Source organism: Tenebrio molitor, chromosome 8, assembly GCF_963966145.1.
Source record: "Tenebrio molitor chromosome 8, icTenMoli1.1, whole genome shotgun sequence".
NCBI classification, from domain to species: domain Eukaryota; kingdom Metazoa; phylum Arthropoda; class Insecta; order Coleoptera; family Tenebrionidae; genus Tenebrio; species Tenebrio molitor.
This window is the reverse complement of record NC_091053.1, coordinates 18,217,097-18,231,501: the sequence shown is the minus strand read 5'-3', so window position 1 is coordinate 18,231,501 and position 14,405 is coordinate 18,217,097. Positions and strand designations below refer to the sequence as shown.

Below are 14,405 nucleotides of genomic sequence, written 5' to 3'. Positions count from 1 at the left end.
GTCGTAAGAAATTCAACAATTTCAATATTGTTGAAAAAGGAAAAAAAATTGCCTATGGAGAATGTCGTAAGAACTTCAATGACACAGTTCGTTTTCTCCTGGAACACTATCTAAATGTATTTATTTGAAGACACAGGAAGCGTACGTGAACTAAATTACCTATCTAAAATATCCCGATCGTGTTTTAGTCCTTTATGGAAAAATTAAAGCATCCAGTATAATAAATTACGTCCAAATGTTGTCTTTAACTTTGTAAATGTTTGTAAGGTTAGCAAGATAAACGTCAAATATGTCACCTGCGCTTCTGCGAAAAGGGATGACCAAAATTCTGCAAAATTGCGCGTTTGTTTCATACGCGACTACGTTTTTGCATTTGCAGCAAGTTTAACACAGTTTTTTGCTTAATTCTTGCAAACCAGACGTCTTTCAAGGACGAGTTTTTCCCTACAGCATTTTTTATTGGCGATCAATTTTTTATGTAAATCTTAATTGATTCAACATTTTAAAAAGGCATGTAAAAATTACGTTTTTAAGACTTGGGTGATTGCATTAATGGGATTTTATTCTTCACCGTCTAAAATATCTGCAATTTAAATTTCACAAAAATCCGCTGGAAAATAACTGAGTTATTAGGCTCGAAAGTCTTAGCTGAGACATCCTGTATACAGTGTGTCCCAAAAATGGCGGACTAACTACTTACTACCGTATCCACGATGTTTAAATGTACACGAAAAAAATATGGAAAAAATTTTTCAGGCAAAAAATAAATTATTATTACTTTTATTATTAACGGTAATACAATGTAAACAAAGATGTACTCGTACATCATTACCTTGCAAAATGTTATCGTAGTGAATTTAAAAATTTTTTTTCGATTTCCAAAGCTTCTAAATTCTCTATTATGCAGGATTAGGTATTGGTAGTGAGTAATCTTGTACTTTGTGATAATATGTACAATTAGAGGTAGCTGTCATGACAATTTCATACATATATTTCAAAATAATTTAACTGTTAAGTGCCACTTTCAAGGACCGCCAAATCAGCAAATAAGTCCAATAGAATTTTTTAAACATTTTTCTGACGTTTACGGTAGTCTCTTCTACACCGTAGTGCACCGTTAGTCCGCTATTTTTGGGACACCCTGTATAAGAGTAAATAGTAGACTCAAATACCTTGGAAATATGCGGTAGAATGGTGACAGGTCTATAATTTGAGATAATATTCTTCTTACCCGACTTGAATATACGACATATCTTACCAACCTTCCATAAGCAAGGATAAACTAAGCACGAGGCCCGAAGGGCCGAGAGATTATAAACGCCAAAGGGTCAAATTCGCCGTTCACGCCCGAAATGCAAACATTATTTTTTGTAAAATCATAAATCATTTAAATCCACCTTAAAGCTTTGAAAAAATAAATGACATGATTCGTTCTCAAAAATCAAGAGTTATGTTGTTGGTTGCCAATGTGATGCAACAAATAAAATAGCTATTAAAATTAATTGTTGTTCTTTTAGGCATTAGGGCGCAAAAGGCATTATTTACGCCCGCAAATTATTGTATAAATGACTTCATTTTGTTACGATTTTACAAAAACAGATGAACGTAGAAATCTTGCAGTGGGATCTTAAGACTAACAGTAGCCTCAAAAAATTAATATTTGGCTGGGCTGGCATTTTTAATAACAGTAGGTATTAATGGTCCATTTGAAATAGAGGCAATAGCTATTTATGCACCAAGGGCGTTACAACGATGATTACGCCCGGAGAACGATGAATCCAGCTCGAGGGCTTTAACCCGAGAGATCGATTTTGTACGCTTTACCTACATAAATACAACATTTGGTAGCCTATGAAACAAAAACAAATTGTTTATTTATAATTGTCAAATTTTCTTTTGTGTTGCAATTATGAATTGTTGAGGGCGTTATGAATTCATTACGCCCACTTATTCTTATTACGCCCGCTTATTCCTATTACCCCCTCTTATTATGCCCCGGTTGTTATGGACATGTTCACGTATTTCGTATACTAGGAGTTATCATTCAATTATATTAAAGTGAAATAGTTATTTGTATCGCGCGTTCAAATGAAATCCTGGGCTGAGTAGGCGTTGGAAAAATTAAACCGTTTAGAACAGTAAAAAGTTTGAATTTCCCGCCGTTTGACACGAATGACATTTTGCGAGCACTTGCAAAACATTTTCTAGCCGTGTAATGCACAAAATTTTTTCGGCCGCCAATTTATTTAACGCTGTGACTAGCCTCCCGGCTCCGGTATTCATACGAATCCCGGTTTTATTATGACGTCACGCAAGTGATGTCATCGGCGACCGGTATTGGGGGTGTTTTGGCAGAGACAACGGTATTAGTATAAATTCCGGTTCCCGGCTAACAACGTAGACGAAACGACGCCAGACAGTGCTTGTTTTCACGTGATTGTTATTGTTTGTTTCCTGAAAATTGTGCCTTTGGTACTAGTAGATGGTGAGTACTTAATTAGGTACCTATTTTAGTTTTATACTGGGTGCCCCAAAATTCGGGGAACAGCTCAATGGGGCAATGTCAACTTATATTAGAAAATATGTGAAAAATAATTTAAAAAACGTGTGGGCTGCATCACGACACCGTTATTAAAGTTGCTGTTAACTAAAATCATGATTAAAGTAAACATAAAAGGATATAGATTTATGCAATTATAACCTGCCAGAAAGAGATGAATTCGTCACCATGCTAAATAAGATCGTGATTACTGATTACATTTAATAAGCGAGCCGTGATACGGCCCTATCTTTTAGATTTGAAGATATTTGAGCTCAAAAGTTGCAGCTTTGATCTCATTTATTTTGAATATTAAAAAAGATTTTGATTATTTGTCTTTTATTAGCCAGTGGCATAATAATACAGAATGATTGTGATCAGGTTCGCAATTATTTTCAGCTATAATACATATAACTAGTGGTATGATTATTATCTATGATATTATGAGTGAAATTGAGCTGGAGATTTCACGAGTCTAAAGGACGAGTGAAACGTCCTGCTTCAATTTCACGAATTTAATATCATCGATGATTAGTCATGCCACGTGTTATATTCCATGAGACAATATAATGAATGAAATACAAAATTATTCATTTATTTGTCAAACTGACAAATTTATTTCAATCAAAAATCGTAACGGCGAAAATAAACAAGATAATAATTTTTTTGTTTTCTATTATCGCTGTGATAGCCATGACTTTACGCGTTTTGATTGGATCATTCATGATCACGTGATACATGAAATATATTGTCTTCATTATTTCCAAAATTTCCACGAAGTGATTTTATGTCGATTTTACGTCAAATAACGTATGGCAACATGGCTTTGATTTTTCTTTCTTATTTCCATGGATACAGACTATTAGGATGTTTTTAAATGTTGCTAAAGTCCATTCACGTTAGATTTTCCTTTTCAAGGTCAAATAATTTAATTTTTTGGCTCTGTAATAACATAATTACATAGCCAAAAAATTTAATTATTTGACCTTGAAAAGGAAATCCAACGTGAATGGACTTAACAGTAAGGGCCACTTTACAGAAGCGAAATTAATTAAATCGTAATCAAATGCGAAATTAACTGAACACGTGATCCGATTGAACCAATCGAAGTTTCGGATTCATGGGTTAATCGCGCATTAAAATTTAATGGGAATTAAATATTTAATTCTCTTTCTATAAACTGGACCTTGGCGTAACAAACAAATAGGTCCATATTTTCTACAAAAAAAAATATTGATTTTTTTACATATTTACCTGGTATTTTGATGACTACTTAACAACGTAGGTACGGCTAAGCTGTTCCGCGAATTTTAGGGCACCCAGTATATTATGCAGAATTTAGGCCTTAAAAATAGGGTTTCATGTAAACTACAAACTTTTAGGTTACGCTGAGCCTGAGGTTCTAAGCCTGTTACACGATGTCGGACATATTCAAAGTTGGAAAAAAGTTCCATAGTTATTCGGATGTGGAAAATTCCCTTAAGGCTTATGAGGAACAAACCTTTGCGAAATTCTGGAAACGTGATGCACGTCTTATTGCTTCTTCACGCATCCCACGGCCAATTAGAGGGGAACTAAAATATGTGGAAGTAAAATTTTGCTGTATTTATGGAGGTCAGAAATTCAGACCATCCGGGAGTGGGCAAAGAGATATAAGGACTTTTAAGAAAGAACAATTATGTCCTGGTCATGTGGCTTTACGAGTAACGGTAGACGGAAGAGATCTGGAAGTGAGAAGTGTCTCGAAAACCCACAACCATGACAGAAGTATGTTACAGTTTCAATACCTGCCTCACCAAAGAAGATTGAGTGGTAAAGATAAAGAGAGTGTGGAAGAACTACTGGCTCTGCGAGCTAATAAGAAGTTAGTGAAACAAAAATTAGAACAGGAGACCGGAAAAGTGTTGACGTTAAAAGATCTATCTAATATTGGCCAAAAGTCGGGAAAGAAGTCAGAAAATTTAGACGAATGTGTCGATGTTTTGAGAAACCGATATAACGCTGAAGTAAATATTCTTAAAGATGGAGAAAATAATTTTAAGGGCATGTTTATTCAAACATCTAATATGAAAAACACGTTCAAAGCATACCCAGAATTTTTAGGTATTGATGGTACCTATAAATTAATAAACATCGGCATACCTGTGTTTCTAATTGTAGCAGAAGATGGCAATTGTCAGACTGAGATAATTTCTTTTTGTCTTTTGACCACTGAAGACAAAGATAGTTTTACTTGGTTTCTAGAAACATTTAGAGCAAATAATCCACAGACTGAACTCACGAAATGCATCATGACCGATAAAGATTTATTGGAAAGGTCAGTCATAAAAGACACTTTTTCAGAAGCTAATGTAATCATTTGTATCTTTCACTCAATGCGAACCTTCAGCCGAGAAATCACCTGTGAAAAAATGGGCATAAGCCAAGCCGATAGGAATAAGTCGCTGGAAATTTTACAGAAAATGGTTTATGCCAAAACAGAAGGAGAGTTTGAACAATTGCACAACGTTCTAAACATATCTGCCCCAAAACGGGTTATTGAATATTTTGACAAGAATTGGTACCCCATTAAGGACGAGTGGTCAATGTCTACAAATTTCATGAAAGGTTGTTTTCAAAATACGACAAACAATCGTATAGAATCGATAAACGCGAAACTAAAGTCCGTTATTACAAAAAACAGCACATTAGTAGAGTTCGTGCATTCATTTTTCACCATTATATCATCCCTTGAAAGTGAACGAGATTTTAAAGCCATATACCAGTTACAAAAAAGGCTCGTTACCTCATACTTACCAGGCAGCGATGAACAAAATTTTCTGAATTTTTTAACCAACGAAGCTGGTAAAATGGTAATTAAACAAATTGAGTTCAGCAAAAAAGTGAAAGTCCCTTCAAAAGAAGACAACGAGTCCTGTTTTGTTATCAGCAGTACTGAAGGGCAATTACGATGTGATCCAACTGATTGCAGCTGTAATTTTAAAGCTGGTATGTTGCTTCCTTGCAGACACATATTTGCCATTCGCACGCATTTAAAATTGCCTTTGTTTTCGGAAGAGCTTGTGAATAAGCGTTGGACTTTAGATTATTACAAAACCTGTCAAAGGCGTTTGGCACATGATTATTGTAATAATAAGGCTGAAATAGAGCCGGTGTTGGGAACGAACCTTGAAGCATCAGCAACACCTAATGTAACTGTTATAAATACAAAAAAGGCTCAAACATATGGTCAGAAAAGAAGAAAAGCATTAATTACAACCGACTCCTTAGCAAATTTAGTTGCTATGTCCAGCAATGATTCATTCGATCAGAAATTAGACAACCTGAAAACTCTAGAAATGTTGTGGAAGCAAGGTAAAAGGACAAGAGTAATAATGATCAATGAGGATGAAGCAGAGTTATCATGTGAGCTACCTAAAATAATCAGAAAATTTTCAAATCAATAAAAATATCTTTTACAGCATCGAATGTGAACAAAAATTCTCTGGATGTCGAAAATATGCCAATTGTGCTTGCTGATACAGACACCGTGCAAATAGAAGTCATCACCAATGTCTCTGTAAATAGTGAAAATACCCTGGAGCACGCAAGTAGCACTGAAACAGCCTCCAATGAAGGCACCAACATTCAAGGTAAGACTGATTCAGAGTGCTAAAACAATTCGATCAAGTACTCGTGCATACTGAAATATTTGCTGTCATAGAAAATTAATGTTTTCACAGCTTTTGGAACCACCAGTGATGAGCTCACAAGTATTAAAATGCCGCAAAAAATCAAAAAAAGAGGACGCCCTAAAGGCAGCAATTTAACAACCATTGGACTTCCTAAAAGGAAGGAAGCAAATATCATACCATTTTTAAACATGCCATTCCAAAACAAACAAAAAAAAATTTTGAGCTGGTTTGTTGGTGAGGAAGTTGCGGCCTTGGGTTTGGATGGATCTATCTATATTGAAGAAGAGTCGATTGAAACCAGATCGGAAATCATTCCTCATTCGGTTCTACATGAAAATGTAGATATTAATTTAGTTCGGTAAGAATAAATACCAAAATGATTGTAAGACAATTTAATGATAACAATTATTTAATATTTCAGTAACTTCTTCTCTGATGCTGCCTGACAAGTTGTCCAAAATGTAATCATAAAGAAAAGGCAGCAAAACGAATGGCTGTGTGTTATGTGCAATTTAGAAATTACGAGAGATCAATCTGATTGCATTATCTGTGCTTTATGCCTTCTCTGGAGGCACGTTAAATGTACGACTTTAAAGAAAATACCGAAATATTCAAATAAATGGATTTGTTCGGAATGTAAGGCGTAAACAAAACCATAGTATAGTGTGGAACAAAATGATTATCATCTAGTTAGCTCGGGAATTTTTTCACATGTAAATTTTCCTGCATCGCTCTACTCTTTGAAGTAGCCACGTAGTTCTGTCAATAAATGTCATCAATCAAATTGATAATTATTACAATTTAATGTAATGTAAAGATAACTAGATGAAGATCATTTTGTTCCACACTGTAGTTTTGTCCTGGCGATCTATAATTTTTTGTTTGTTTGTTAATGATTTCTTTTGTGTTCAAAGTTTATTTTCGAATTGTTTACACATACTGTTTTATGCTCAGAGTTTATTAAATATATTTTTCTAGTTTTAGAATTAAGATATTTACCCTTTTTGAATAAACATTATACTCCAACTACATATATACAACTGTTGTTAATGTTATTACCTCTACCTTGAACATTTGAACTTCCTTCGGCCGGGATTGTCCATCTCGTCTATCCAATTTTTACCCTTGTGAGGTGATGTCACGATTTCTTTACTCGCTTTCTCTCAATTGAAACGACAGAAACAGAAAAATACAAAAAAAGCGGTACCTACGTTTATTTATTGTTGGTTACTTTGTGGTTATTTTATGCTCCTGCCAATTTGACAATTTTTAATTTCTTTCACTTATTACATACATAACCTTTCGAAGCAATTGTCAAGAAATTTGAAACATTATTATGTAGTTATTATTTATGATCAATTTAAATTTGTTTCTGATCCTAGCTCAAACATACGCAAATGGGTAAAAATTGGACTCTAGAATCTAGATGCATGTATTACGTTCCCAGCCGGGATTTCAATAATCCCGGTCATCAGTGACGTCACTTGCATGATGTCAGAACAAAACCGGGATTCGTATGAATACCGGAGCCGGGAGGCTAGTCACAGCGTAAAAAAATAACTGACATTAAATCAATCTTTATGTAAATACAGGGTGTTATTGAAAGTTGTACATATTTTAACCACGAGCTACTGGCTTCATGTAGAACTCGGAAAAAATATCTAAAAAATTCTATGTCAAAAAATAAAATGACATTTATTTTTTGAGCTACAATTTTTTTTTATTGATTTTAGTCTTCTACGTTGTCAAACAAGCTCGTTAAGTTAAGTTAAGTTAAGTATCCCAAGCCAAGCCAAGCCCTATTTGCATATCGGCTTCTTTGTAAAGGTATTTGATCGTTCAACAATAAGGCAATAAACAATATTACTTTGCGGTTCTTGAACGACTATAAATATATCGTCACAATTGATATTGAAAAATACTTACAGAATCAGACCCATAGCCATTTGAAAAATATTCCTTTAAAAGTTCAACAATTCGCTTTCTTCCGAAATTTGCTTTTTTCTTACAATCCTCGATAAATTCGGTCATTTTCAATAATAGATCGTTCCGAACGTGTTGATTTTCGACTGCAAATTTCAAAGGGTATTCGGCGTTGTCTACATCGATCTTATCCAGATCTATTCCACCTTTTAGAAATAATTCTACAGCAAAACAATTGCCATGGTAAACAGCGTAGTGAAGAAACGTTACGTAGTCAGCAGAGATTAACTGATCGTGTGCTCTAGCATCGAACAGCATATTCACCACGCGATGTGATTCAGTAGATGTTACAGCATAATCTAGAGCAGTTTTTTGGTTGTTATCTCTTTTGTTGGCGTCAACACGGTGACTTAACAACAACTGAATCACCTCAACATCAGGGGAGTGTACTTTTTCAAAAGCCGCATGTAATACAGTCTTTCCAGAATCACAAACAGCTTCAACGTCAGCACCGTGTTCAATTAGTACCTTTATACAATTGTAGTTTCTCTGGAAAGCGGCATAGTGAAGTACACTTCGGTTTGCCGAATCTTTAGCGTTTACACTGGCATTGTTTTTTATTAAAAACGATATTATTTTTGCTTTTGAAGTGTCAGAAAAAATCCTGTCCTCCGAATTTACTCTTTTATAGTTGTTTGTGCTATTAACGTCTCCCCCGGACCAGCCGGATGTTTTTTTAAATATATCATAGTAGCAAGTATAATGTAACGCAGTACGTCCACCATAGTCTTTACCATTCACATCTACGTCTTTACTGATCAGCAACCTGATCATTTCTTCATTTGATTTGCCTTTTGCCAATATCGTATGTAATAAGTTAATTTCCTCTTTAGTGACAACTTTTACGTCAAGATTACGATCAAGTAACATTTTCAAAGCATCGGTATGTCCTTGTCTGCAACAAAGATGTAATGGAGTTTTTCCAGTGTAATCTGTGGCTTTCGTATCTATCCCTTCATTTATCAAAATTTGTACTATTGTCATATTTACTTCAGAATTTTTCAGAGCAAAATGTAATGCATTCCGTCCAACATGATCAGTCAAATTGATATTCGCTCCCCGTTTCAGTAAGAATTTAACGATCAGATCGTTATCAAGTTCAGAAGCCAGATGCAAAGCGGTTGTTTTACAGCCACATTGTGCATTTACATCCAAACCGCATTCTATTAACGTTGTCATCACATTTATGGTTTCCTCCAGTAAGGTTTGTTCATATTTGTTATTCGTTTTAATTCCCATAATTGCCACGTGTAACAATGTCAAATCGCATCTTCCAATTTTCACGGACAAAGCTTCCGAGTCTTTTCTAATGGAAGCACGTAATAAATTTGCATAACCCATCTGTAACGAATAACATACAAGTGTGTCGATGTCATAGTGTTCGAATAAACTTTCAAGGTTTAACGAGTCTCCAAATTTTTCTAAAAATTTTTCTACTGCGAATAAGTTGTGGTGTCGAATGGCGTGGTCAAGATAATTCGATTGAAAGACGTCGTCGTTTAGCAATACATTACGGTGTAACAACATTTTGAATATTTCTCTGTACTGTGTAGAGACACCTTCAATGTTATTTTCAGCAAATTCTTTATATGAAATAAATTTCACTGGGTGAAGGGACCACCAATTGTTTTCAATTAACGATAAAGGAAGATGTTCGACGCCGTAAGAGCACAACAACTGAAGTGGACTTCGACCACCTTCATCTTTCACTTCACTCTTGTCCAAATGATTTTTAACTAAATCAGTATGTCTATAGATTACGGCCAAGTGAACTGCACTATTTTCTGCCAACATAATATCGAATATGAATTTAAGATTTTGATTTTTTTCGGTAAACAAGTCATTTTGCAATTGCGAAATTTTGTCCAGATTTTTTTTTAACCACTCACAAGCAAAATACTCTGCGTAAGTCTGGTGGTTAAAGATGACTTGATTATCGTCGGTCACTCTACAGACTATTTGAAACTGATCTCCAGTTTTTAATCTTTCCAAGAACTTTTGACTCTTTTTCAAATTGATCTTTAACTTGTCGAAAGTTGTGGTGTCCAGACAAGACTTCAGTGCTGGCAATTCGTATTGTTCCAAATACAGATCAAAGTAATAGTCGAACAGGTCCACTTGTTCCTGCACTCCCAATTTTCGATGTTGATGCATTTTCTTTCCATGCAAAAATATTTTATACATTTTGGGCAACACAAAAATTTCTTGGTCAGGTGCTTTCCATAATTCTTTATTGTCGCGAAAGTTTCTTGTAATCATGAATAACTGTAAAGGGATTCCTAACAAGTGTCGACTGTTAACGATATCCACGCTTGCGTATATTTTATTGGTAATTTGTTCAATTTCATTTTTTTCGTAAATTTTCTCTAGACGGTCATGGATATATGCCTTCTGCTGATCTACTGTCAGCTCTTCAATTTTAATAGGAAATATGTTTAGGCTTCGCGACACTGTTTGTTCCAAATTTTCACGTGAAGTTATCCACACGCGATGACCCAATAAAGAGATGTATTTAATAAAATCCAAAGCGATCTGAAGACAGTCACTATCTATTTCGTCCAATCCGTCGAAAAAAAAGTACATTCTTTTATTTTGTAAAAACTTTGAACGAATCTTAACGACTAATGGATCTTTCTCATCTTGAAGAAAATGCTGCAATATTTCATCGTACCCACGTTCATTTTTAAAAACTGCTTTGTAATTGATCAAATCTATGTGGACACTCCAATAACTGGCGGGGCAGATACTGCTCAAGTAAGACATGAGCGTGCTTTTACCCATTCCAGGTGGTGAACAAATGACATTCAGAGGATTGTCGAGATATGTGAAAATTTTCTTTTCATCGATAAGTGCTCCTTTAGATTTCATTGTTTTCAACGAAAATATGTCTTCTTTACTTATAACTGAAATGCAACTTTTGTTGTCGAAAACTTGAAGTAAATGCACGTTCCTGTCGATCTTTTCACAAATGTCATTGAATCTAACCTGGGGCCAATTATTACTCGTCAACAAGACATCAAATTTTTTTCTCCCTTCCCGTTTCAAGTAGTCATCAAGCTCCATAGCGTGCAGACCCAGCTGTCGAATTGCTTTCTTGCAAGATTGAGAAACGTTACAAATAATTAGGAGAGAACCTGTTTCCTTACAAAACTCTGACAATTTCATTATGTCTAAACTAATTGTAGAAACACTTCTGGGAATGTAATTTTCAAATGCATACTCCTGCCTTCTCCCGATTTTCATAACTTCTTGTGTCATTTTAATAAGTTCTGTAGTTTCAATAGTTCTGCAAAAATTTTGATCAAATTCGAGTAAATCTTTCAAACAAATTGATGATCGACATTGAAGAGAAATCTCAAAACGATTAACAATATCGTTGTAAACATCTTGTTTTCGTAAATCAGAAAGATTTTGGAAAATTTTCCACCCCGAAAAATCTTCTCTTTTTGCGTTTGCCAATAATACCACTTTTTTCTTTTGAACTCTCTCGAGCAGTTTGATAGCGTGTTTAACTTGTTCTTCATTCCCTTCTTCCGCTTTCACGATTAAGGGAATTTTGTCTAAATGCCACAATACTTTACTTCTTTCTGTAGCAGCTAAATCCTCAGTTCCATTAGGACGCAATCCATACTTGAGCGAAGTGAAACTGATTTCATCGTCACTTGCTGTCTCGTTCCAAATGTTAGCGATAACCTCTTCATTCGTATCTCTAACAATCGTCATGTCAAATTTCATAATTGCTTCTCGAAGAAGTTTTGATTTTTCGGTGCACTTTTTGTCCGATATGGTTTGCATAAAAGGCGTAAGTGTTAACTCAGCCAATTTTGCTACCACGTCATATTTAGTCAGGATAAAGTTACCAGAATACCACGTTCCCATAAACTGGATAAAACTTGAAGAGTAAGTAGCGTCGGTGATTTCACATTTTTCTCTCAACATTGCGTTGATTAATGATTGTGCTCCTCTCGTGTCAGTCTGATCGGCAAAGAAATAAAAAAATTTCAGACAATTATTAAGATCTTTATCTTTAACACTATTCTGTTCTAAATTAAACTGAAAAACGTTTGTTCCCTTCTCCTGAGCTTGAGGTTTAGAACTAGTTTCTGGTTTGTTCTTTTCCTTTCTCTTTCTTTTTTGATTCCTAGTATTTTCTTTTTTGCTCCATAGCAGAAGTTTCTTAGGATCCAAGTTTTGCAGTTTCCTCACAACAACCTTTTCGTTTTTCTCATCTTCATTTTTCTTGTCTTCGTTTTTCCAGTTTTCAATTTGAAGACAAATTTCTGAATCATTCTCAATACTTGTCGGGGAATTCGTGTATAAAATATAACTTACATTTTCAGTGATTTCCAATTTTGAAATAGATTCTATATACTGCAGCAAGCTGAAGTCGCCACTTTTCGCCGCAAGCTTCTTGTCCGTAATAGGTTTCATACTCTCACAATGTTTCAGTTGCAGAAAAAACATTTGGGATTGTCCTTCCTTAAAAGTCACTTTTAACACCACGTCATCGAAGTTTCCACAATTCTCACTATTGGTTTTCATCTTGAAATCTTCCACAATATCACTTGTGCTGAATTCCAAAGCTAATAGAGCGCACATCAGTTTTTCATACTCGTTGCCGAGATTTCTGGTTCCACGTCTTTTTGGGTAAGTATCAAAGTGGAGCGGACTTGAAGGATCAAAGGACTTCTTCTTAGTTGCAAACTGAAGATTAAATGAAAACGACACAATTTTTAAATAAGTTACACAATTATACAGGTGTCCCAAAAATGGCGCACTAACGGTGCACTACGGTGAAGAAGAGATTAGCGTAAACGTCAGAAAAATGTTAAAAAAATTCTATTGGACTTATTTTTTGCTGATTTGGGGATCTTTGAAAGTGGCACTTAACACGTCAATTATTTCGAAATACAGGGCCATTAGAAATGATTGTAGGTACCATCGCAGTTGGCGTTGAAAACCCACAAAAATTTTGGATACGCCGCCAGCCTCGCAACGTTAGACAAACTATAGTAGAGAGATTTCGACTACCTCCAGTATCGCCACCTATCGGAGATACTAGTCTCACTCATGTTATGAGGCTTGCGGCACATTCAACTACGTCACCAACGCCTACTGCGATGGGACAATCATTTATAATGACTCTGTATATGAGTAAACTGTCATGAAATCTACCTCGAATCACCGTGCGATCGAAAATAAAAAAATCGAGAAGGCCGTGATTAATATGCTTCAGTTGGCAACACGTAAAAATTTAATTCAAATGTCATCAGATGTCATTACAATAGTAAGTGTCATTATTAATTATTGACTATTAAAATTTGCTATTACAATATGTTCACTTTAGAGCGAAAATTTTTCATTGTACAGTGTTACTTCAGAACTTGAGAACGGCGAATGGTTCTATTCGACACCTCGAATTTTTGAGAAATTTGAACAAAAGTTTCTGGACTTTGAAGACACTTAACCAACAATTTGCCCAGAAAGTCTACAAATGCGTAAACATGTTTTTGGAAACAGGTAGTGTTCTGCGCAAAAAAGGTAGTGGGTGACCGACAAGACGACAAAAAGAACAGCTGAAAATATTGAAGAGGTTGAACAAAGAATAGACCTTTACAAATAAGAATCTTCTTTGTCGCACAGTGACGTCACTGTGAGACAACAAAGATGGTGATAGCGACTGGATACTGAATAAGAACATTCTTATTTGTAAAGGTCTATTGCAGAGACCCCAAATAAATCCATCCGGAGATTAACCCAAGAAACTAACCTTTTGGTACCTAATCATTTGGTATAGTTCAGCTTATGATTAAAAAAGATTTGCACTTTTATCTCTATCGTGTGTTTGTTGTGCATGAAATTAAACCCCTATACATTAAGAACTCCCACAACATAACCTGAATTTATAAACAAGCTGCGTGCTCACCGCAGGAGTTTTAAATCTCACTGTCTCATTGCACTATAATATGTATATAGTTGAGGAAATTCTTTTACAACCGACAGGTCACACATAATTGACACTTTTATGAAAATCAAGATTTGAACGTTCTCAAAATTACTAACCCAACTGTTAAGACTGACATCTCATAATTAATCTTAACGAATTGGCCGTTGAAATTTTTGGTCACAGCCAACTCTAATTTTTTTTTCGATCTCACGGTATTATTACAAATTACAAGATCACTCACTACCAGTATCTAATCCTGCGT

At 35.1% G+C, this 14,405-nt stretch overlaps 1 protein-coding gene across 1 annotated transcript; it reads left to right on the top strand.

Moving 5' to 3' along the window:
• The first annotated feature begins 2,232 nt into the window (after positions 1-2,232).
• LOC138137594 (zinc finger SWIM domain-containing protein 3-like) lies at positions 2,233-7,765 on the top strand. The gene is made up of 5 exons (XM_069057072.1): positions 2,233-2,485; positions 3,922-5,944; positions 6,001-6,171; positions 6,262-6,571; positions 6,635-7,765. The coding sequence occupies exons 2-5, from the start codon at positions 3,958-3,960 to the stop codon at positions 6,657-6,659; spliced, it is 2,493 nt and encodes an 830-aa protein (XP_068913173.1). The 5' UTR covers positions 2,233-2,485; positions 3,922-3,957; the 3' UTR covers positions 6,660-7,765.
• The last annotated feature ends 6,640 nt before the right edge of the window (positions 7,766-14,405 follow it).